Here is a 24,825-nt window from a genome sequence, read left to right on the forward strand (position 1 = left end):
AATGATTAAGAAAATGGATATTTATTTACAAGACTTTGGCAACATAGAATATTTATAAAAATCAACCATTAGGTTTTTCCATTAAAAACAAATTCATGACAAGAACAAACTAATAAATACACACCAATAATATTTACATCAACAAGTTAAGGCTCAGACTTGATTGTAAAATAGCTGATTTGACTCACATTACCATTTTCTAAGGTTTTAGCTGCATAAAGAGCCAAAGCAGGAAATACGGCACATTTTAAATGATAAAACAATTAACAGTAACTGTAGATAATTCTTAATATCTGGCCAGAACTGCATTAATGTCAGTTCAGGTTTTAACCAAGCGATAATCTTAAAATGTCCAGATGAAAACAAAGGCACCAGTTGGAGTAGAAAATGTCAAGGTCAGCTGCATTGTCAGAGCAGTGAAAGGGACATTTATTCATCTACAAAACCTTTCAAGGGGCTGAAAGACGTCTTTCAGATATACCATCAAAAGGCTGACAACTTCAGAGTAAAACACATGAAGGGCAGTGTTTTTGCTGCTCATTGAATTAGTCTCTTCCTGCTGTAGGTCCTTCCAGTGTTCTGGCGTTTGATTGGCTGGCTGTAGGGAGACGGCTCAACTCCATCCACTTCCTCCGTCCTCCTCCCTGATGCCGATTCATCTACAACATGGAGTAAATAGTATGAAAGGCAAGTTAGCTTTCATTAAGAGCATTGATAAGTTTGTTGTATTTATCTGTGTCATACTTTACTTTATTTACATAGCACTTTCACACAGTTCCAAAGTACTTTACATAAAATTCCCAGACAATTGATAAAATGCAATAAATGAGAATCAAAGTACAAATAAAAGATAGAAGGAATGAGTTCAAACTATAAAACGTGTCATAAACTCTCAACCCAGGGCAAGGTAACATAATGAACCAGATATGATCCGGACATGAGCGTGTTAGAAAAGGCTTTTATAAATGAGGGAATCTTTAAAGGGGCTTTAAAACACATGGTTCCACATGTTAAGGGCAAATGTCGGCTTTATAGTTTGTGGAGGGAAGGTGTGAAGACCAAGATTAGAAGAGTGGAATGGATGAGTGGTTGAGTATGGAGCTAAAAGTCTGGTGACGGTCAAGGTCGTGTACTGTATTGACTAATTAATAATCTGGATGATTAGTGGCTGAAAAAGAGACTTGGAAATGTGCTGGGATCTAACTGTAGCCTTAAAGGACAATAAAATAAGTAAACAATTGAGCACTTAAGATCCAGCATTTCACATTTCAGGTTTAAACATGTAGCTCACAGACAGCTCCATTAATAAAAGGACAACTTATAAATGAACAACAAACAACTTACCTTGGAAATGTTGTTTTCTTTTACTAGCAGAACCTGTTTTGCCCTTGAACAGCAGTGGAGACTGAGTGAGGGCCAAAATACCACTGGCTGTGACCGGCTTTCTTTTCTTTGTGCTGGGAGGAGTTGCTACTGACAAAATATACAAAACAGACGAGAATAACCGACTTAAAATCACCCCTATTTTTTTGTGTCTTTATCAAACCTGTATTGAAAAACATCTGAGCTATATTCAGTTTTAAAATATCTTTTAAAAAATTCAATGACAAATTATTTACTTGCTCCCCCCCAAAACATCCTCTCAACATAATATTAAAATATCATTCAATTCAAGTTTATTTTTTGAACTAGTTTTTAAACTTGCTATACTGCATCACATAATGTGTAAACTATAACTTACCTGAATGGACGTCTCCACTTTCAGGAGCCCAGATCACTTCGTCCTCAGCTCTGGGAGGATCTGTGTCAGTGTTTTGAGGCAGTTTTTCCATCCAGTAAAAATCTTCTTCTCTCAGTGGAGAGAGAGGCGATGCTTGGGTTCCAGCTGCAAATGATGGTTTGGAAGTCAAAGCTAATATTTCAGCTTTGCTATCTGAAGGTATATCAGTATCCTCAGTGTCTTGTAACCTGCTAACTCCAAGTTCTGCTTCCTCCAGCAAGTCTTCCAGCTGAGGCTCCCCCTTCAGGACACGATCTTTGCCTGCAAGCACTCCAATGTGAGCTCTCTTCCTGCGAGGCCAGCTGTTGAGGTTGTCTGGGGTCACTTTCCCTACACTCTGAGGGGAAGGAGTCAGGGGAATGATGTCCGCAATTGCCACTGGAGACATTGTTTCCGCAGGATGACGTGTAGGGGTGTAGGACTGGCAAATGTAAGTCTGGACACTTCCACCCTTCCCAGGGGTGGCATGAGCACAGATAGATGGTGAAATGCAACCAGGCTCTCTGAGTTTAGAGAGCAAAGCCACGGGACTTTCCAGATGAGCTTTCATACCTACTAAAGGGCTTTGAGCACCTGATTGAGGACCATCTGAAGCAAAGTCACTTGAATTCATAGAATCAGTGCGTTTTATTTTGAGTCTGGGAAGACCAGATGTCTGCATTTCCATTTCTACTTGGTAGGTGAGAGATTTTGGAGTACCTGAGCCTTTTTGTCGGCCACGTCTCGCTGGGTCTCTTGGCGTTGAAAATTGAGGGGAACCATTTCCGTACCCTAGACGAGCAGCGGCCTCCCGTTGTTGGCGGTCAGGCGTCTTCCGGAAGCCATACGTTCGGCTGGTTGAGCCTTGGGATGGTACGGATGGTTTAGGAGAGACTGTGTTGGACAGAAAGTCTTCACTAGACACTGAAGGCTTCCTTGAAAAGCTAATGTTCATCTTAAGGCCTCCACTAAACTGGGCCTTCACAACTGCTGCCTCGACAATGTCAATGCTATCATCATCTGTGCTTTCTAAGTTGACACGAGAAGAGTCAAACTGTTGTGAATCCGCGTTGCAACTAGAGTCAGTTTCAGAGGAATGAGATGTTTCAGTCTGCTCCTCTTCTTTTTTATCTGAGCGCATGTTCTTTTCCACAAGTTCCCTGTTGTGAACAGATGCCGTGTTTAGTTTAGAGGCAAAACTCTCACTAGAATGGGATCTTAAGTTATGTCTGGTGGTCCTACCAGCTTGACCAGACACTGATCTTAACACTGGCTTTGCTGGAGACGTTCCCATAGTATCTAAACCTTCTGAAACAGTAGTGTCTCGTCGTGGTGTAAATACTGGCTTACATGGAGTTCTTCCAGAGCGAGTGGTCATTTGGTGGGAGGGACTTGGGATCTTAATTTGACTTTTAGTGTTACATTCAGTTGAGTTGTGGGGGTCTAGAGGTGGTGTGGACTGTGAAGGAGGTGTTTCTTGAGGGCACTCAGTGTCAGTTTTTCCAGATGTTTTCATCCAGACGTGAAGTTTTTCTGAGGACCTATTTACCTGTTCAGGCATCCTCACTAGGTTCACTTGACAAGTCTTTTCTGGAGTCTTGAAAATATGTCTTATAGTGTTTGTGCTTGTGGCAGGGCTGTTGGGGCTTTTCTGCAGTCTCAAAGAACTGCGAGTTGCCATAGAGGGTGATTCTGGTACTTTAAAAGTAGCAGCGCTCTCCACCACTCTGCGTTTCTGAGGAGAAGGAGACCAAGTGACACTTTTCTTGGGAGTCCTGGGAGTTGGGCTACTCAGTTGTAATTCAGAGGTGGAGCTGCACTCAATCAAAGCTTTGACTGGTGTCCTGAGAATGCCTTTCAGAGGGCTCATCACAAGGCTTTGCTTAGTAGGTGTCTCAACAACAAGAGACTTGCAGGCTGGAGATCTGAAAGGACTGCCCCTGAGAGCCATACCACGTCCACATGAGCCGCCTGCTACAGGGCTCTCTGCAACAGAGGAAACATGCCTGGATGAAGGTGGCGTTTGGGGAAGTTTAGGAGTTTGAGGCGTCCTGGGCGTCCTAGGAGTCCTGTTCCCAGTAGGAGCCCTCCCACGTTTCCCAGGTGACTTTGTTGGTGTCTTGTTTGGACTCTAAGAACGATAAAAGAAGGTATATGTATCTCATTATACAGCATATTAGGAGGACAAAAATAATTTGATAAATGCATGGCAATATATGCCATGCCATTTGCATTTTCCAGCAATTTCCAGAACTGTCATTTGAAAATATTGTGACAGATGTGTGTAGATTGCAAGTAAAAAGTTACCTCAAATACGCTGGAGTCTGTGAACAGCCGTGACCTGGTGGCCCTGTTTGCACGAGATTGGTCAGAAGGACGACTGGGGGAATCGGCAGCCCCGAAAAGAAGACGCATGGGAGACCGAACGGATTTCAGCTTCAATTCAGAGATACTGAGATTAAGTTGGGACGCAGAGAGAGCCTTGTCCAGGTTACGGGAACGAGGTTGAGAGCTTGAGTAGAAGGTGTTTGAATTTCTTCGAGCAAACTTCTTTGTTCGTGGGCTCCTTCTTAGGTCTGAAAAAAACCCAAAGCACAAACTCATGTAGTGGTGAAAATTGCACGTGCATATTCACTACGTCCAAAGAAAACAGGACTATTTGCATAATATAAATGGCAATAGGTTGTGATGTTTGTTGTCATAAGCTATATTCAACACTATTTATCACTAATTATCCTAGATTCCTGTTGCTTCAGAATCTTTTCTCCGTTCCAAAACCACCTTTATTGTGTACATACAAACAGTGATGCAGATCATAAATTGTTCATGCTCGTGAACTTCATGTGAAAATGGTTATAAGTAAAATACCTTCTCCAGGTTTTACGGGCGATTCTTCCACAATGCAATCTTCATTAAAGACCGATCTCCTACAAAAACATGTCAAAGTAACGTAAATCTTTAATTCACTAAATCATCAATAAGGAACGTTAACACAATGATGGTCACATACCGTCCCATTTTCTGCCTGTACAGGAGGCGACTGGACACTTGCTTGTGGGCAGGTGTCTCACAGACCTTATTTGTGAGAAGCCTGTGCCTCTCTGAAAGGAAGAGAATTTCCAAGTCACTACAACAGCCTTTTTTCAGTCAAGCATGTTTGTTTTTCCAATAAGCTGCTGAAAAACGAAATCTGATTACTCCGGTAGATTAAAGGTACCACATAAATAAATTCTTTTAGAAAACTGTATTCCTTCACCTTCAGATTCATGAGATCGCTTACGCTTGAGTCCCTCCACTGCAGACACAGACTGGCTCCTTGGCAGTTTGGCTTTCTTTGAGGGTGAAATAATCTCTTGGTTGAACAAGTTTCTTCTCACCTTGGTCACTTCTGTGGATCAATACAAGGTATTAGAGATCAGCCGGTATACCGGGACAATATCTGGCTTTGGCATTAGCCGATACATTCATTTTTTTTCCTAGCAAGATTTACAGAGGCATCCACAGGCAGCCCTATGCTACTGGAGATGCTGTGGACCCGTGTGGCACATACATTACCTTTCCCCCACTAGCAGAGGGCATGCAGCTGGAAAGAGGAAATGCTTGTGATTTAGCTTTTTTAACTGTTTATTTTGTATGCATAAGAGCATTGAATATTCTCTTGAATAAATGGTTATGTTTTCGGTTAAATTCAGACTCATAACATTTGATATCCTTGTGTCATTTTTATAATGTAAATGGAGAGAGAAAAAGCACAGAGAAAAACAGCTCAGAAAAATCAGCAGCACTTATCGGCCATTGTCCAAGGATGATGATAATAAAAAAAAACTAAGCAATCTTTAGTGCAATCTTTTCTCCCATGTCAGCGATGAAGCAACCTCTAACATGTCAGCGATGAAACAACCTCTAACATGTCAGCGATGAAGCAACCTCTAACATGTCAGCGATGAAACAACCTCTAACATGTCAGCGATGAAGCAACCTCTAACATGTCAGCGATGAAGCAACCTCTAACATGTCAGCGATGAAGCAACCTCTAACATGTCAGCGATGAAGCAACCTCTAACATGTCAGCGATGAAACAACCTCTAACATGTCAGCGATGAAACAACCTCTAACATGTCAGCGATGAAACAACCTCTAACATGTCAGCGATGAAGCAACCTCTAACATGTCAGCGATGAAGCAACCTCTAACATGTCAGCGATGAAGCAACCTCTAACATGTCAGCGATGAAGCAACCTCTAACATGTCAGCGATGAAACAACCTCTAACATGTCAGCGATGAAGCAACCTCTAACATGTCAGCGATGAAGCAACCTCTAACATGTCAGCGATGAAGCAACCTCTAACATGTCAGCGATGAAGCAACCTCTAACATGTCAGCGATGAAACAACTTTCCCATGTGAGCTTGAAGGGAAGATATAAGTGTATAGTTTTGCTTTTATATTAACAAAAGTATAGTGGCTTGACCTCTGAAAGAGTGTCCCTCTTATGATTAGCCACAAAGCTGCAAGTGATACAATGCATTAAGGGTCACCATTTTAATGGAAGGGTTTGAGGATGTTTTGGTCATAAACTGTGTAAAACTGTTAACAGCTGTTAACAGTCACTCTTTATATTTAAGGAGCATTTTTTTCCAGAGACAAAGCAAAGCTGCACATGTTAACTTTAATCTAAAGAAGCCAAGTGGTGATACGTGTGACCAGGTAAGGTGTAAATCAGGACATACCTTGTGTTTCTTGTTTCTGTGGTTGTGGTTCTGCAACAGTTTTCTCCACAGCAACACAGACTTTTGATCTAGACTAATGTAAATAAATGGGTATTTGAATTAGACAGCTAAAATAAACATTAATTGTATGTGTGACTTAAAACATTTTACAATAAACACATCTCAGGGTAATTTAAGCAGGATAATAATAAAACGATGAATCATCTTACAGCTCTTGCAGACTTTTTGGTTATCTCTATTTGGCGAAGACTCTGTGAGGATTCAGTCATACTGCGATGACGAGTCAACATCCCGCTCCTAAGGGAAAGAAAATTTAATTATGGATCTCAATATCAACGAGTATGAGTCAATAATTATGAATCCATTACAAAGACATTAAAACAGTATCAAATGTTTCTTTCATCTGCAGTACTACTTGTCTGGTAAGATTCAATTGAATATACATAGGACACAGATTCGATTGTTTTGTCGTGTGGCCAACTGAGTTATTGTTATGTGTCTTGATAATAGTAGGTATATAAAGTCAACCCATCAATCTCAAACCATGTCTTTCCAGTAAATGTACAGCCTTGCCTCACCTCCTTTTGTTGGCTGAGCGATTTCGCAGGTCCTGCAAGCAATCTTTGCCACCTGAAACCAAGCTGTGTACGGAGACGGAAGGTGACGAGGCTGACGGGGAAATGCTGTCCTTGGCAATTGACTCGTCGCTGAAGAAGTCAATGGGCAGAACAGCCACTAAAGCCTCAGGGAGCTGTGTGCCCAGGCTGTGGTAGATGTCTGCAAGCACTTTGGGGACAGAGGTCATGAACCTGCCATGTTGCAAGAAAGGTTGTTTTAAGATTCTTATAATTACAGATACAGTATATTTGGCTCCTTTACAATCCGCATTTCATCTTAACATTCAGCATAATTGCTATGATGCCCTAAGCTAGTACCAACTAATACCAAACCTGGCATTAGTTGTTTTCAGTCCACAAAAATTCAGGAAACAAATTGAACACTCTACATTCTTACAACTTAAACTCCACATGTGGCCTTTTCATTGACGCCTACAAATTAAATAATAAATAAATATTGCTTAGTCTTTTATATTTATTCTCATATCAGCAAATAAATATAATTTAGTGTATACAGTTGGGTTTCAATCTGACTTTGCTTGCTATCCCTTATAAAGTTTGGCTAGTTCAAAATATGTCTGCAGTCGATTCCTTTAGGTTTTGATCTACTCTCTTTAAATAATTGTAAATCTTTAAATCAAGAGCACAAACATCAGGTAATTTTTTTAATAGCGAACAACACAAATAGCTTCTTGTGCTATTTGAGTTGACTGTGCCATTTTCTTCATCAGGTTAGATTCAGAACAGAACAGGTGAGCAATTGGTATATGTGGAGGTTTCATGGACAAAACAGCGCAACCACGACATTGTTTGAAATCAGCAACATTATTTCAGATTTGTTATGAGACCATTGTGGAGCAAATTAGACCCTGACAGGCCACCACAGTGTTAACAATTGTATGAGAACCCCTGGAAGGTGTATCCCCCTATAACTTTTGCTATGATTGAAGAAGATCATCCATAATGAGTTATTAGACATTAACCGAAGTATGGGAACCATGGATTCCTCTTCATTTGTATGATGCTCAGGGGTAATACAAAATAAAGATAGAGTTTTTGCTGCACTTACCCTGGAAGGACATCATCTTGGAGGAACCTTGCAAGACAAACTGGGTCTTTTGTCAGGGAGATTATCCTGAGCATTTCAGCCGCCTAAAGAATACAGAAGGAAAAATTCAATAAGAAAAACAAAACAAACACAACACACAGATATTCTGTAGCTCATAAGTTGCACGTGAAAATGAAACAAACAAAGTAGAACCATAGAAAAAAGGACAAGTAACATGGCTCTTACCTCCTCTGCTACCTGATCGACATCAAGTGAGTCAGACATCTCCAAGGAAATTCTGCACAACTCGAGCCTCAACACCACCTGCAGCTGGCACCTAGATCAGACAGCCTGCGTTACCGACACTGACAAGTATTATAAATCTGACTTTATACCAGATTGCGTTACTGTTTTCAAGCAGAGGGGGAACATATGCATTCGTTTCTCATCAATGAAGGATTTGAATTCGCTCACTCTCTGACTTTGCTATCAGAATCATCAGCCATGCCATAGAGTTGTCTGATTGATTTGCTCGTCTTGAGGAGGTGCTGCTGGATAAACATCGAAGTCTTTACCTAAAAAACAAAAAACAAGACAGAAATGCAGTCACATGCAAATTATTTACTGTCAAATTGCTGCATTTGACTTTCATAATACAAACATTATCCATGATATTATTTCAATCCTATAACAAATGTGACATATAGTTCCGATCAAGCAATAAGCTATCAAGCTTTAACAATTTATCAAGTAATAACTTTTTTTTTTATGGACAACTGAAATCATAATGTACTGTGTGTAAGCAAAATGCATGTCCTGAACGGAAGTGATTATGAGTGGACAAGTATCTCACCTCAGGATCTGATTCAGCAGAAAAGAAAGTTTTCACAGCAGACAGAAGCTGCTGAACACCTGTCAGGACAGTCAAGTCTCTCTCTGCCAGAGCCTTTTCATAACTGGACTTCAAATGGGAGAGCAACTCTGCCTCACTAGTAAAACCTTGGCAAAGAGAGGGGGTGCATTACTTGATTTCGTAGCATATAAAATATGATATAATATAAAAAGAACAGTTTAATGTGCATTTAAAAAAAAAAGATATATATATATATATTTTTTTTTTGCTGTCTTGCTGAATTGATTATATTATACACAGTGAATATTTGAGCAGCTGTATTGTATGTCTTAATGGACACTAACTGATGGTGCTGGTCCTTCCAGATTTGTTCCTGTCACTTGACCGTCTCTTTCCTGGTTTGTCTGGCGGCCTCCCATCAGTCCCAAGCTGCTCAGCTTCAGCCTGGTTCTTTTGGGCTTTGACATTAAGGCGTGCCACATTCAGCATCTGCAGTGAACGGCTCATAGTCTTCATCTTCTGTTTCACAGGTGTTCGATGAGCGCCACCTATTGATCAAGGCAGTAAATGACAAAGAAAAAAAAGTCTACTGTTAAGTAAATGGCAACACAGGCAAAACAAATAAGTAGAAAAGAATAGTTGTGATTTCCAGAGATTTAAAATGTGACTTTTTATGGAGTTTGCTTACGTTTCTTGCCCCTCTTCTTGTCTGAGTCCTGGGATGTCTGGTACAGCTCAGCCAAACCACTGATCAGTTCCTGCTGCAAGACAGACAACTCCTCCTCTTCTCTCTGCTCTGGCACTGCCTGCAGCAACCTGTTCAACAATGTAATAATGACATAATGTGGTCTTTAATTATTTGTACTACACTTTCATTATTTGTACTACACTTTAAAACAAAACAGTGATTTCATTTAATAATATTAAACCTTTATATACACCTACTTTCAATAATGATATTTTTTATAGGAATAGAAAAATAGTGAAATTTGAACTAGCCGTACCTCATTGACTCCATTAGATGAGAGCTGACCCCTGACTGGTCAGACTGAGGGAACCAAGTCTCCAGTGTGCTTGTTGTCAGTGGACTATGGCTGAATTCCTGTAGAGCCCACTCAGGAACTGGATGATCATTAAGCTTTTCTGAGGAATAAACAAATGTAAACAAAAACACAGATGATGAAAATAAAAAGGGGGTGCCACTATTAAACAATATCCACTGCTTCAAGTAATAAATAAACCATAGTTTTGCTTTTTTAAAAACTCCACATGTTACTGTCATTTTTAAAACTACAATCAGCAGGTCACATCAAAAAGAAAAGAGAAGAGAAAGAATTATGGACCCTAAAAACAAGCAGCAGTGGACTACTGAGGAGACCCAGCTATCTGGTACTGTGGGCTTCATCCTAAGTCTAAGACAAGCCTATCGCACAAGCCAGAGTTTGAAAAAATACAAAAAAAGATGGCTGCTGCCAGCTACGACCGGACCCTGGACCAGCTTCTGAACAAACTTTTCTTCACTTTTGTTAACATTTTTACAGCATTTTTTAAATTTTGCCAATTTATTTATTTATTTATTTTTTTTTTTACTTCTGTGTGAATAAACACATTTGAAATGCAAAAAGCTCATTTTGGCTGTGTTTTCTTATGCCTCACTTAAACTTAGACTAAACTTTTTCAGCAACACTGACACACCTACACATAGTCAGGTAACCACCGAAAAGCAAACCGACTCTTTGGAGGTACCAGGTACCAGCACTGAACTAGCACTTGGTTCTTTTTGGTAGAAAAGGCATGCCCACTGGAGAGCTCGGAGAACCAGCATGAGGAATGAAAGGCACATAACTGCTTACTTGGAGATAAACAAATTTAATTTAAATGACTCAGTTCAGCATCTCAGCTAAGAGATCATTTCCTTAACTCTCTATTTAGACTCACCCATAAGGAATATATCTAGTACTTATTGGGTAATCACTTCTTTAACACCATCCTTAAGGTAAAGCTTGCTGATGCTGTACTGGACTTCACAATAGGAACTGGTCAGAACTGAGGGAAGGATCAATGCAGTCAGAGACCATGCACCAGAGTGAAGCAACATGAGGCCTGTTTTTTTTTTTCAGTATGACCATGACTTTAACAATACATTAAAGACTACACTGACTGACTTTTAGACAGCCTCTGATGCCTCTTATAGGCCACATAGTTCAGAGGGTTGTAACTCATTTCTAATTTCATTGTGTTTCAACAGCCACTTGGCCAAGAAAACTGGTTTCAAAGTGGCACCAACACTTTGCCGGACAGGAACCAAATACCACATATGCCAGGGGGATGACTCTGTTTGTCATGATCAATAAGCCCGCTATTATTTTGTGACTGCCCTTCTTCAAGTGAAGAACCATGTGCCTGCACTGTCCTTGACAGAAATTTAGAATATAGTAGAGAGAGCTTCAAAGACAATTCGAAGACAAGTGGAGATGTATGAATTGACATAATTGCATGGCTGTATGGTGGCTCTTTGGCCTGTGGAAAATTAAACTGGTTCTTAGAGGATTTGCAGGTTCATCCAAATCTAAACCTGCATGACCATCATCACAGAACTGATCGACTGAAGGGAGGACTAACTATTCACTTCAGTTTTCGTCTACAGATCTGTGAAGAAACCTTAACCTAAAACACAACAAGAAGCAATTTAACACATTTACCGTATTTTCCGCACTATAAGGCGCACCTAAAAACCTCCAATTTTCTCAAAAGCTGACAGCGCGCCTTATATATGGACCAATATTGAGCCACAACAGGTCTCGCAACTACGGTAAGCAGCCGCCGACTTCATTTTCCCCCGTAGAAGAAGAAGCACGCGGTGCATGCTGGGATATATGACTGCGCGAGGCGTGCCGTTTCATTTCCATTTGTGTGCTTATGTAAAGACCCCAAAATGGCTCCTATTAAGAGACACGCTTACGACGCAGAGTTTAAACTCAAGGCGATCAGTCACGTAGTAAAATACGGGAATAGAGCAGCAGCGAGAGAATTTAACATTAACGAATCAATGGTGCGGAAGTGGAGGAAGCAACAAGATGACCTGCGCCAAGTAAAGAGGACTAAACAGAGTTTCCGAGGGAACAAAGCGAGATGAGTGAACGGAGTTGTCAGAACGCTGGTTTGTAATCTATTAATAAAGTTTGACTGGCCTATCTGACTGTTTTTTTGACATTCCCTTTAGCGCAGTTCCATCTAATGGATGCATAACGTAACCCCAGCCTCTACTGTAGCGTCTATTCTATGCGCCGTATAATGCGGTGCAGCTTATATATGAACAAAGTTTTAAAATAGGCCATTCATTGAAGGTGCGCCTTATAATCCGGTGCGCTTTATAGTGTGGAAAATACGGTAATCTGAAAGAATTTGAGAGGATCTTCCACAGAGAATAGGATAAACTGTCTGAATCCAGGTGTGGAAAGTCTTACCTAAGACAAGTTTCTAATAACAATTCTATGGGGAAGACGGTGAAATATCACGTAATGCTCTAGATGACAATTTTTCTAATTTAACTCTATATATAGTGATACCACTTTGTGTGCCGAAATAGCATCCGGCTTTAATTCATACCGTTCACACTGTCACCATCATCCTCCATGATGTCGTACACAACTCCCAGAACACTGCTCACTACATCTGGCAGGTCAGCAGAGGTTTCAGTGGTTGCAGGGGCAATGATTTCTGTACTCAAGATCTGGTCAGGCTGAATGATAACAGGCTGGAGAATGGTGAGCAGAGCTGTACAATGTGACAGAGGGGTGAGGACTGCTGAGGACACCAGCCCATTGATATTAACCTCAGCTAGCTGGAAAACAAGCAAAAGATGAAACAGGGGCAAAATTAATGAATGCATACAGAAAACATGGAAAACGAAGATTAGTATCTCACATATCTTTGACTTGAAAATGACGCAGCTTTTTGAAAACTAGTTCATATTCCAACCAGCTTTCTTTTCCACAGCGAAAAATCTGTACAGCCCTTTCACCGCTCTATAATCCCTACAAACTGTTAAAAGTTTCACCCCTACAAACATGCATTAAATTAAAAACACTTCAAAATGAATTAACTTCAAGGTATTTCAAATGTATTATTATGGGATGATGGATTGACATTAGATTTGTTTGTCTGTCCTTCAAATTGCCTTCTTGTATTCTATGTTAGATGATTTTTATGCTTTTGATAAGCTGATGGTGGCATCTGAAAAATTTGGATTACCAAAATATGTATAATACACACATTTATCTTTACTATGTCAAACATTTGTTGAAACAGAAAGCACATTGTCACATGTTCTCCTTATGTGTACAAAAGAAATTGACACTGCAAGAGAGTATTTACTGTACTGTGTGAAAAATAAATACCCACATATGCATATGTGGGTATCTCTTGAATACAATAAAACTGCTGTGTTGGATGTCTCACCATGTGCAGAGCATGAGAAGACAGTTCCATTAAGAGATGCTGGAAAACTGCAGCTCCTTGTTCACCGCTATTAGAGCCCTGAAGCACCCATGACTCTGATGAGGTTTGTGCCAGTGATGAGGCATCCAAGTCCTGCAGCACTCCTTTGAGACACACTACAATAGACTCCGGGAGAAGCCGCTGGTTTCGAGAGACCGGCTCCATCGTGACACCACAGCTCTGCATCTCATGACCTGATTTGGTGACAAATAATACAACACAAATTAATATGGCATGACTTTTTCAGCTTTCATCTTTTAATGTGCTTAAAATTTCGCTTGACTGACATCCATGAATCATTTTCTCTATTGTGTTCAGTTCATATACATGAATTTGTAAAACACATAATGGTTAGTGGCACAGCTAAACATGGACTTAATTATTGCTTGGAAACAAAAAAGCATCATTAAAAGTTAACCTAGTTTTGAGTATGTATATTTTAGATTTTAGAAGTGTTGTAAAGCCTGCTACAGAGGTAGTTGTGATCAGCCTCAGTAAAAATGGAACATGACTATTAAGTCCAACTTTAGGGAAAAGGCTTGATTGAGTGGCATGACATCTCAAAGTCATTCCACAAATGTGAGAAATAGATTGACAAAAGAAGACTCTGAGATTATCTGTGCATACCAACCTTGCTCCCACTGCAGAACACCACCTACGACAGGAAAAACCAGGCGGTAGAGCCTTTCAGAAGACAGCATGTATCCAATACTGGACTTTACTGCAAAGGCCTCTCTCATGACTCCTGAGTCTTTCTTGTGATGGCAGGAGAGGTTCAACAGCGTGACCACAGGGATTACTCTGCCACCGACCTGAGCTAGGACCTCAGACAGCTTGTCAGAGCCAAGGTTGTCCTCATACCTCATAACCTGCAATAAAACAAAGGCAAAGCTTACAAGGGACTCGGTAGATGTTTATAGCTATTCCAAAATTCATACAACTGGTTAGTGTTTGTAGTAAAAGACTTAAGTTTGGGTTCATTTCTTAATTGTGCAACCTTTGAGGAGGTATCTTGTTGATTTTTGCTCACCTGGATATGAGATCTACTGTCGATCCAGTGGAGGACCACTTGTTGCTGGACCAGCATATCATGAAGTCCCTTGGATAAGATGTGATCTGTTACATCTGCTGGGAGGTCCTTGGCTCTGCTACATATGTAGTCCATAAGTTGAGTCCCAGAATGAGGACACTGTGACACAATAAACACCACATTCCTCCCTTTGCTTGAAATGTCATCTTCCTGTGACAAACTAGCCTTTACCCCACGGGTCACGTTCCTGGGCCTCAGGGACAGTTTGGTGGGAGAGGTGATGTCTGGTCTGTCCCACTGAAAGTCCAGCAGGGTTTCCTTTAGTGCGTTTTGAACTGAAGCAGACGGGTTGGATTGTTGCTTCGGTTGAGAAGCACACGTTTTATCCTTCACGTCAAATTTCGCTTCAAACTCTTGCTCAAAGTCCTCAAATGTTTTATGCCGCAGCTCCTTGAAGTCGGACACTCTTGATATGAGACTGGCATTACGACCAGTCTTGGACTGAAAGAATTTATGACCCCACCGCACTTTATCAAATCCATATTTGTAGCCGAAATGCAGAAGAATGTGTAATATTCCCCGTTTGACGAAATGATTCCTGACATCCAGTGGGTCGTCTGAATCGTAATCTCCACAATCCACATCGATAACAAAAACCAAGTTGTGTAAAGCCATACCGTTAACTGCAAGTCCTCGGTGACAGTCGGTGGCTCCGGAGCCCTTAACTCAGCGATATGCCATTTAAACGGGTCTGTCTCGGTCAAATGTAACCAAGCCCACAGCCACCAGCTTGGAGTGGTCCAGATGACTGTTCACTGTGTGTGGGCACGCAGACGCCATTTACAGTGAACGTTAGCCAACTTCATGTTTCTGCTAACAGCAGCTAACTATCATAACGAACGCTAGTTAACACAAGTTACAGGTTAGCTTCAGAAATACAACTGAGTAGCCTCCGGTAAGAAACAGCGTAAATAATTAACGAAATATGCACGCTTAAACGTACTTACGTACAAATAAAAGTACTTAAAGCGTCCATATAATGTCAGTCAAACACCTCAACTCAACATTTCGCCATTTTCTTGTCGCCGTCTCCTTAACCGTTGGCGCTCCTTGGCTGAGAGCCCTCCCCTTTCCTCTGATTGGTTACATCCTTCAACAACAGTAATCTCATTGGTCCAAATGTTGGATCAAGAGACCCTGACGTTATTTGTTTATTGGACAACAGTTCAATCAATCAAATCTGGACAAAACAAAACACAACAGGAGAGTGGCTAGGACTGATGATTGGCAGGCGCCGCTTCCTTTAAAAGTTAAAGCAAGTTGAACCATCACATACATAGGTTTTTACTACTACCGTTTAATACTATTGTTCAGAAGTAGTAAAAACCTACATGGTTAAATTCAAAATAATTTTTCAAGTATTGGTCATCTCTTCTAAGAAAGCCACCTGAACAAATAAATAATCCCATCCACTACAGCAAACACTAGAGGGGCAGAGGAGCTCATTCTCCAGCAGATTGATTAAACTCCGCTCCCACAGCGAATGCTACATCATTTATTTTATTCCTTACTCTATGCAGCTGTATAACAGCTTATGTTTTTGTAACAACTAAGCTACTATGACCAGGTAATATCCCTTGTGGATCTTTAAAGTCTGTCTAAGTCTTAGTCTAATTATGTAAATAAAGCCTCTGTGGAAGACTTGGTAATGGTTATTATCAGTAACTGGCTTGGTGAAGGGTGGTTGAGGAGAAGGCTGTGAAATGGATCAAATCTGCTATAAATTAAATATTGCACAAATCTTAATCTGCGTCTCAAACTGCTAGTGCAGTCTACTGCTGATAAAATCCAGATTTGCCAAGAACTGAATCAGTTGCTATATGTTTTGAATTGCTCTCTATGTGTTACTTGTATTTGATTCCCAAGAAAGGGTCTTATCGCCATCATTTTGTAAACAAGCAGGTGTAAAGTTCTGGAACCAACATGTGTGATGTCACACTGAGAACAGAACACACATTCTAAGAACTTTGCTCGGATATCACACACTACAAACAAGACAAGACATTGCATCTATCTACTTCTGATACAGAAACAACTCTGCAGATATCTGTGAGAGACAAGCCAAACTTTCTTTAGTTTAAACTCAGGTAAGTCTAGAGGCAGATACCGACTGAACACTGTCCACTCACAAATGACTTTCATGAAGGGAGATTACTGAATCACTGGTTCACTGTTAAATTAACACTCCTGTTTGCTTTTAACAAAGCTACACAACTACAATGACATTTTGCTATTTTATTAGATGTTAAGTGTGTTCAATAACGAAGCTGATACTGTTATGCTGTGAATTGTTTATTTACTGGTTTGACTTGAAACAATACCAGTTGTGGTACAGGTGATGTTACTGTTTTGCATTTTTCTTTTGCTCTGGCCCAGTAGCATCATCAGATTCTTACAACTCTACAGTAAATTTAAAAGTATTACCTATTACAAATTATACCAGTAAACCCTGAGGCTGCACATATATACTGCATTTATTTCGGATATTTTCAAGTTGGAGTCTGAGAAAGAGACCGAGGGTTTAAGAAGTCATCTTAGAAAAGCTGAGCAGCAGATCAAACAGCAGTTATACTATGAGAACTATGAGAGTGTGAATTAAGCATTCATGATGAAGACAGCCTGACTCTGACTGACACTTAAATAAGTTGTAGACAATACAATAATGTTTAAGAAGTTTATGTTTTGTCTTTTTAGTTCAAATGGACAGAGACGGATCCCGCATGAACTCCCTTGATGGTAAAAAACAGACTCATCATTTCACACGTACCTTTTTGATAAAAATCTAATCATTTATCACAACAAGTCACAATAAAGTCTTGGAACAATAGGTCACAACATGTGAACTTAGGAGACTCATCCAATCTATGGAATATTAATTTATTGATTAGTTTTTAATGAAAAGAACCATGTATAGGCTACTGAACAGTGTATGGATGATTTTTTTATCGTGTCAGAGGTAACACAACTATGTGAATGATCTTGCAGGAGACGAACACCTCCACCAGCTTGATTTGGTGGAGGCTGTTGCACAGAGCGGTAGGTTCCATGAAGAAGAGATCGCATGGCTGCGGTTCTTCATCAGTAATGGACAGGAGCATGAAGCCATCGCTTATATGAGGCATATTGTTGCTGAACGTGACTATGCCAACTATGACAGCGCTGTCTTTCTTGGAGACAATCTTGACAGTGAGGGTGAAGATCAAGAGACTGACGATGAAAGTTACACTGACAGCGAGGATGAAGCTCCAGTGTTTGCTCCTTTCTCAAGACCAGTGCCTGGTGGATACTATGAAGGGTCTGACATCTCTGACTGGGAAAGTGACACTGAAGAAGACCCAGAGTCAGGAGAAGGTAGCAAACACACACACACTGACAGTTAACAAAAAAGAACATTTTGTGTTTTTTTTTTTTGTTTTTTTTTTTGTTGTTTTTGTTTTTTTTATGAGAACGCAATTGTGTGAATGATCTTGCAGGAGAGGAACACCTCCATCGGCTTGACTTCGTGGAGGAAATTGCACGAAGTGGTCGGTTCAATGAAGGAGCGATGACATGGCTGCAGTTAGTTATGAGTCATGGACTGGAGTATGAAGCCGTGGCTTATTTGAGGAATTATATTGCTCAGCGTGACAACCTTGTCATTGTTGAGGAAGATCTTGACAGTGATGATGAAGATCAAGAGTCTGACGAGGAACTTCAGGGTTACATGTCTGACTGGGGAAGTGACAGCGACAACAGCACTGAACATGAAGCTCCAGCATTAGCTCCTTCCTCAAGCCGAGGGCCTGTAGGATCCCGGAGGAGGTTGAGAGAAGAGGAGAGTGATGACTGGACAAGCAGCAAGCAGTTCAGGTGCTGTAATGCAGTTCCTCAGGCTGTCTCCAGCAGTGACCCTGAAGAGAAAGACCCAGAGTCAGCGCCTTCCTCCAGACCAGTGGCCGAAAGCTCCAAAAAAAGAGCGAGAGATGAGGATGAAGAAGAAGAAGAAGATGGGAGCGATAGCAAACGGTTCAGACCCTGACAGAAGTCTGCTGCCAAACTTTACACCCCGTCTTCACAGAGACTTTCATTTCACTGTCTTTTAGTTCTTTTCCTTCTTGTGCAATTCTTCATAATAAAGAAATAAAAACCGCACATTTTTCTCATTTGGTTTTAGTGTCATTTCATATTTGGAAAAATATGTTGAATAAAGTGTTTGGGTTTCTGAGTGTTTAAGCAACACTGAAGAAGATCATCTCATCTCATCTCATCTCATCTCATCTCATCTCATCTCATCTCATCTCATCTCATCTCATCTCATCTCACATACCGCTTAATCCTCACTAGGGTCGTGCTGTCGGTTGCTGGAGCCTATCCCAGCTGGCATCAGGCGAGAGCCGGGGTACACCCTGGTAAGGTCGCCAGCCTATCCTATCACAGGGCTAACACAGAGACACACAAACATACGCAATCTCACCTACACCTAGGGTCAATTTAGAGTCACCAATCAGCCTAACGAGCATGTCTTTGGAGGTGGGAGGAAGCCAGAGTACCCAAAGAAAACCCACGCAGACACAGGGATGGGAGATCATCTGCTGAGAATTTCTGAGGCCAAACGATGAAATGTTTTGTGGGTGTAACTAAACCTGTCATCCAAAATTTTTTATATAAGAACTGTAGTACCCACAGCATCACAACTTCCCATAGTACATCTGTGTGTAAGTTTGATGAACTTGAGGCAGAAGTTAAAAGTTCCAGTTAAATCTCCAGTCATCACTCCCCTCTTCTTTCAACCTCCAGCTAGATAATTTTTCAGACTAACTGTGTGTAAAAGTACCATCTCTCACTAGGGCTGGTGGACAAACCAGAAAGTGAGCACTGGGAGGGGAGATCCAGCATCAGATTCTACAGCACCAGGGGGCGATGAAGAGCTAAGCAATACAGCTTTGATAGACACAGGCAGAGAGAGAGAGAGACCCATATGTGAGAGACCCATAGTGATATGAAAGACGCCTGCTGAACGTTCTGGACTTTGTTTTCTTTGACAGATTTTCTCTTCTCCAAGTCATGAGACCACGATTAGGTCGGTCAGGGTCATAGCCACCGCTCCTCGTTAGTATAGTGGACAGTATCTCCGCCTGTCACGCGGAAGACCGGGGTTCGATTCCCCGACGGGGAGACATCGCATTTTTACCTAATTTCCCCTCGGGAATGAATATAGTAATCTATCTATCTATAGTTTTGGTGTATGCAGCTGCCAAGATAACAGACAAAAATGCATACAAGTAATGGATGTACAAATATTGTGCGTACATGCATGATCTGTTACCACTGTTGGTTGTCTATGGGTGGCTCAATAGTGACCTCTGATAGCGTTATAAGGATTCATACATGCATAAGCAGAATCAGGGATGGTCGTGGTAATAGGAATTCAATTTTCTGTCCTTGAGAGCAGGATTTTCTGTATTATTTTATTTTTTAATTATTATTTCTTATTATTAGAGCTCCATCTTTACATCTCCTTGTCTGTCTGTAGGCAAGCCCTGGCTGCAATAACACATCTGAACAACTAGTGAATGAAACACAATCACTATTGGTGCCAACATCCCCAGATGAAGTATCTTAACAAAACTGGAAGTAGCCTATAGAGGTTTTTGCAGGTACTATTTATTTATTATTTTCTTTTTATGAAAAAATGAATACACTTAACCTAGCACAGATGTCTGATGCTCCACATCAGACCACTCAGGTTGAATCAGGGTGCTTGTGGATGTACATCAGATATCCATTGACATAAATGTCAGTAGATTCATAAAAATGCAATTAGGATGAGACGGAAACAACACAATGCCATGAACATGTTGCTTACCATAATTCTCTCCAGGCTGGGGGCGGAATCAATGAGCAGATGCTTTCAACTTGGCAGGGAGGACTCTTGTTCCAGAGCAAATATTCTAGCAGATATTATTCATACTGACCCCTCCAAGAGTGCACCTCACGAGAATAGCCTTTCCAAGATGCAAATGAAGTCTCTTTTACGTCACTCAAGTGGGACAGTCTTCATTTGGTGCCAAACCTTTTTTGATCTTAGTGATCATAAAAATAAACCCTATGTCTGTACAGACCAGTTTCCTGGCTGCTGTTTGTACTACAAACAAGGCAATGAACAAGCTTGGGTACATTTTCTTCTTGTCATGGGAACGTTTTATAATAGTGTGGACTTCGAAATTAATTTAATTTAATTTATTTAGGAAAACAGGTTGGACTCAGAATAAAATCACAATATAACAGACACATTCTATCATATAATATAAAATTGCATGCAGAACCCACGGGGAGTAGAAAATATATGGTCCTAAGAAATTAAAATGAATACATTAATATTGATAAATAAACTGGTAGGATAAAGTTTTACGTAAAAGCAAGCAGCTTATATTTTTGGGGCATTTCTTACATTCATCAGCTGTTTCTCTCCCTGAATACCCTGATGATTCATTATGTAACACTGTTTTAAGTTTTAAAGTTAATATGAGATGGAAATTAGAACTGCCCTTTCACGAATTAGAAAACTCTTATTAAGACTAATATTTAGAATTATGTCAATTTTACCCCTTACACTTTAAGTGCTGACTGCCAGACAACTTAATCAGATTTAGTAAAGTTGGAAGGTAATGGAATGGATTAAAACTCCTCACAAAGCCGGACTTCAAAGATCTTACTTTGAAACACTGACTACATAGTAGTCGGTATAGTTTTATTGGCTGTCTTGATGATATTGTTGGAAGCATATTTAAGCGTATTAATTTTTCTCCTGGGGTGTACCACATCCTTAATTGCACAATGTGCACTGCTCTCCAACATTCTTAAGTGGTCCATCCCAATCACTGAACAAGAAAAAATCTGTACTCTTACATTGGGATGAATAAAGGACAGTTCTGATTTCACTCTCATACGTCATTTAAAGTGAAAGCAGTGTTACACAATGAATCTTTAGGGCAACAAAACGAAACCAAAAAAAATTGTCTAAGGCAACATCATTACAAAAAGACAAGTAAAGAAAGTGGTTGAATTCTAATCAATCCTGTATCAGTGTTTCCTTTAAACAACTTAACTGCATCTGTTTTGCAGACAGAGAGTGAAACCAATTAAACAGGGAGTCTCCTCATACATAAGATTTGGTGCACACTCATTTATCTCCTCTGCAGGATGAAAAGTAGGCTGCTGAAGAAAGAGGGCAGAAAGCGGAGGAAGGAACTGAATCGGTGTCACACCAGCACATTTTGACAAATATGATTCTCTTATCCCTCTTAGCTGCGTATTCACTCTGTGGACGTGCTCAAGTGTGACAGCGCTACAAGTACCAGAATAACAGTGACTGATGTGAAGCGTTTGTGTGAGGGATGAGAGGAAAGATATTTTTCCATTTCCATTTGGCTGGACGACTGGAAGCAGTTGTGCTTTGTTGCTGCTGTTACATACACTAAAATATGAACGAGCAGAGGTGTGAGTGCATGTAAATGATGGAGAGGTGAACGTTACTCTGCGAGAAGTTATGGGATTTTCTGAACCTGTAAATGACCTCTTTGTGTCTCACAAATGCTGGTGTCACTCCGTGATTACATCTCCTCCCCACACACCCACCACAATCCAGCTCTTAAGTCATTATACACCAGAAGAGGACGTCTCTCTCTAATCTTGCAGATGTACTTCATTTTTAGTCAAACTGCATGAAATCAGGTTTTTTTTTTAATATAACCCCCACAGCAAGTTCTCCATCCACACCACGCACAAGGACAGAAGTTAGGGATCATGCGTTACTTGTCACCAAGTGGATTATTAGAGGAGGGTCATTAGCAACATGGCTGCAGTGGCTCTGTGTGTGTCTCCAGAGAACCTTTTCTCAAAGAGCATGGGGTAGTTGACGACATTACTAACGTTTATGTCACCAGCCAAGCAAGCACGCGGCACACACATGTCACGAATGTTGTGTGTGATCATGTGGTTCAGTACTCTTCAAGTACATTTGAACATTTTGAAAAGAAAGAAAAAGACTTAAATGTACTTGAAAATATTTATTAAAGTACATATGACAAACATAGATGTTTATATATAAAGTCAAATAAATTCAAAGTATAAAGGTTCTAATTTCTCTTTGAAAAAAGGTCTTTGAAAACCGAGGCGGCTTTAGAAGTCGACAAGAGTAGTACATCTACAACTCCACATGGTTATGAACAAAATATGAGAATAAATAAAGACATTTCGAAAGGCAATTCGTTTTGCTCAGGAATAGAAGCAATAGAGCAGAGATTTAATTTTCTGTGAGGCTGGAAAACAAGAGCTCCAACCTTTGACAAAGCTTTGTAATGACACTCCACTACTTCAGTGACGGCCAGGTCACGTCTGACGCTTTGCTTGGTCAAAGTATTAACAGTGTAGTAAGTCACAACACTAGCATTTTTAACCGTCCTTTCTATGAGGACTGGTCAAGTACAAAAATCTGGATTGAAAACAAAAATAACTATGCAGTTTCAAACTGGAAAAATATCAACTATTGTCCGTCTTTCAAGTTTTTCTTATAGACATCTACAGTAGAAAAGGAATACATTTGAAGAGTGGCGTGTTCAACACTGTGTCATCTGCTACCTTTACGCGCATATATGTACAGCAATATGACCAGCTCGCGGTAGAGATCTTCACAGAGACTCAGGAAGTGCACCTTCAAGCGCTATACTGTACGCTGACATGTTAGTACATGTATATTAAATGCACAGTCTCAGCAGCAGCTCACACACAGGCAGGCTGGCAGATGGGCCAGTTTGGTTCAGTTCAGTTGGCCTCCGTCTGAAGCGGCGCCAAGGTGAAGCGAAGAACATGGGCACCGGGAGAAGATGGGAACCTCACTGGGTGGAGTCGGAGTCGCTGGAGTCCAGGCTGGCATGTGTGGTAGTTGGGGTGCAGCTGTGATGGGCAGCTGGCGGGCAGTGGAGGGTCTGCGTGCTCCGCCTCAGGTTCTCCAAGGACTGCAGGAAGGAGCGGCGTGCCCTCTCCTCTTCCAGAGGTGAGGAACCTTCCTCCTCTACTTCAGCGATCTCGGCGAAGGTGACGGGTTGAGTTTTGAAGCGAGCTTCCCGAGGTCGGCGGGAGCGGCTCTTGCCCCTTGCTGGGCCCTTAGGGACAGGCAGCTGCTGGGGGAACTCCTCCATGGCAGAGGCCATATAGTGAGCCGGGAGAACGTGGAAACCAGAGGTTTCCATAACCATCTGACGCACAGCAGCCATGGTGGTAAAAGATGAAATTAAATGTGGTTGAAACAAACGTTAACACCAGGTGCAAAAAACGACTCAAACTTGGTGCCTTGTCCTGTTTCAGGAAAAATGTTTGTCTCAGGAGCAACAAGGCGAACGTCTGTCCAAAGTCAGGCCGAACGAGCACTCCACAAAGCCTTGAGCCACTTTCAAGCTTCACTGCTCAGCTTCTGCTCTTCACTCCGCAGTATGCTTCAACTCAGCTGCTGCCTGCTGTCTCTATCCTGCCTCTCGCTTTGTGCCTGTGAATCTCAGCCTGCCGAAGCTATTGCCACAAACAGCCCCGGCGATCTCTTTTATAGCAGCTCACAACCCACTCTCTCTCTCTCTCTCGCTCTCTCCCTCCTCCCTCTGCATGCCAGGTCCCTCCCACTCCCCTCCGTCACAGTTCCGGCCTCTGTAGCAGTCAGCCCCTCAAAATAAAAATATGAGAAGACAACATCAGTGTGTACACTGTGTGGGGGCCTTGAATATTTTGTGGTGGAGACATGTGTAGACACAGGGGGAGAAAGGGAGGGGGAGACAACTGAGACAGACAGAGACGATGGGGTAAAAAGACTTAAATGCCACGACGGTCCTTCAGGTTGTCGCTTGTTTATAACTGTATCTCTATTTCTAACTCCTGAAATGGCACCGTGTGTAAGTACACTGAGAGCCACTAGAAACCAGAGTCACACACTCTATTTAAACACACACCTGGTCAATAAAACCAGCTTCTCATATTTCACCGGCCAGCGGCTTTACTTGCCAAAGTAACTGTGAACTGATCATGTAGACATAGTCTGTACGGAGACTCAAACGAAAATGTTTAAAGAGGACCATTTCCCCTGAACTCACCCTGACAAGTGCAAAGCGTGGCAGCTTATGCTTACCGTGTTCATATTGTGTATATGTAAACACGAAAACAGGAGAGACAAACAGCGAAAGATATCACAGGCCCTGTGTTG

At 41.2% G+C, this 24,825-nt stretch overlaps 3 protein-coding genes and 1 non-coding gene across 6 annotated transcripts; 2 read left to right on the forward strand and 2 right to left on the reverse strand.

Annotated features, from left to right (window-relative positions):
- ticrr (TopBP1-interacting, checkpoint, and replication regulator) lies at window positions 1–15,634 on the reverse strand. 2 transcript variants are annotated; one of them, XM_047597345.1, is made up of 21 exons: window positions 14,538–15,634; window positions 14,139–14,376; window positions 13,469–13,701; window positions 12,617–12,851; window positions 10,012–10,150; window positions 9,696–9,823; window positions 9,352–9,555; window positions 9,008–9,153; window positions 8,629–8,729; window positions 8,401–8,491; window positions 8,176–8,258; window positions 7,068–7,298; window positions 6,699–6,786; window positions 6,490–6,562; window positions 5,016–5,147; window positions 4,770–4,860; window positions 4,628–4,686; window positions 4,067–4,335; window positions 1,742–3,890; window positions 1,345–1,470; window positions 1–659 (listed from the first exon to the last, which is right to left on the reverse strand). In XM_047597345.1, exons 1-21 carry the CDS (start codon window positions 15,210–15,212, stop codon window positions 538–540), a joined length of 5,613 nt encoding a protein of 1,870 aa, XP_047453301.1. In that variant the 5' UTR covers window positions 15,213–15,634; the 3' UTR covers window positions 1–537. The 2 variants fall into 2 exon arrangements, with proteins under 2 accessions (XP_047453301.1, XP_047453299.1); XM_047597343.1 differs by having other exon boundaries at window positions 1,345–1,473.
- A 944-nt stretch (window positions 15,635–16,578) lies between these two features.
- LOC125015430 lies at window positions 16,579–18,728 on the forward strand. Of its 2 annotated transcripts, none has more exons than XM_047597297.1 (3): window positions 16,579–16,684; window positions 17,583–17,948; window positions 18,071–18,728. In XM_047597297.1, the coding sequence occupies exons 2-3, from the start codon at window positions 17,711–17,713 to the stop codon at window positions 18,613–18,615; spliced, it is 783 nt and encodes a 260-aa protein (XP_047453253.1). In that variant the 5' UTR covers window positions 16,579–16,684; window positions 17,583–17,710; the 3' UTR covers window positions 18,616–18,728. The 2 variants fall into 2 exon arrangements, with proteins under 2 accessions (XP_047453253.1, XP_047453251.1); XM_047597295.1 differs by lacking the exon at window positions 16,579–16,684 and adding an exon at window positions 16,889–17,333.
- Window positions 18,729–19,680: 952 nt separating this feature from the next.
- On the forward strand, window positions 19,681–19,752 carry trnad-guc. Its single transcript has one exon. It is a non-coding gene; the product is annotated as a tRNA-Asp (tRNA).
- Window positions 19,753–22,630: 2,878 nt separating this feature from the next.
- Window positions 22,631–24,159, reverse strand: c10h11orf96 (chromosome 10 C11orf96 homolog). The gene has a single exon (XM_047597298.1). The coding sequence runs from the start codon at window positions 23,849–23,851 to the stop codon at window positions 23,471–23,473; it is 381 nt and encodes a 126-aa protein (XP_047453254.1). The 5' UTR covers window positions 23,852–24,159; the 3' UTR covers window positions 22,631–23,470.
- Window positions 24,160–24,825: the final 666 nt, after the last annotated feature.

This window comes from Mugil cephalus, chromosome 10 (assembly GCF_022458985.1).
Source record: "Mugil cephalus isolate CIBA_MC_2020 chromosome 10, CIBA_Mcephalus_1.1, whole genome shotgun sequence".
In the NCBI taxonomy this organism is placed as follows: Eukaryota; Metazoa; Chordata; class Actinopteri; order Mugiliformes; family Mugilidae; genus Mugil; species Mugil cephalus.

What these genes read in the sequence shown, in the direction of transcription:
- LOC125015430 (XM_047597295.1), top strand. Translation starts at nt 17,297, where the DNA reads ATGGACAGAGACGGATCCCGCATGAACTCCCTTGATG. An exon ending in CCGCATGAACTCCCTTGATG is followed by an intron (nt 17,334 to 17,582) that starts GTAAAAAACAGA and finishes ATGATCTTGCAG; the next exon opens with GAGACGAACACCTCCACCAG. An exon ending in AGACCCAGAGTCAGGAGAAG is followed by an intron (nt 17,949 to 18,070) that starts GTAGCAAACACA and finishes ATGATCTTGCAG; the next exon opens with GAGAGGAACACCTCCATCGG.
- c10h11orf96 (XM_047597298.1), bottom strand. Translation starts at nt 23,851, where the DNA reads ATGGCTGCTGTGCGTCAGATGGTTATGGAAACCTCTGGTTTCCACGTT.
- ticrr (XM_047597343.1), bottom strand. Translation starts at nt 15,212, where the DNA reads ATGGCTTTACACAACTTGGTTTTTGTTATCGATGTGGATTGTGGAGAT. An exon ending in TGATGGTGACAGTGTGAACG is followed by an intron (nt 10,151 to 12,616) that starts GTATGAATTAAA and finishes TTTATTCCTCAG; the next exon opens with AAAAGCTTAATGATCATCCA. An exon ending in GCCCGTAAAACCTGGAGAAG is followed by an intron (nt 4,336 to 4,627) that starts GTATTTTACTTA and finishes GGTTTTTTTCAG; the next exon opens with ACCTAAGAAGGAGCCCACGA.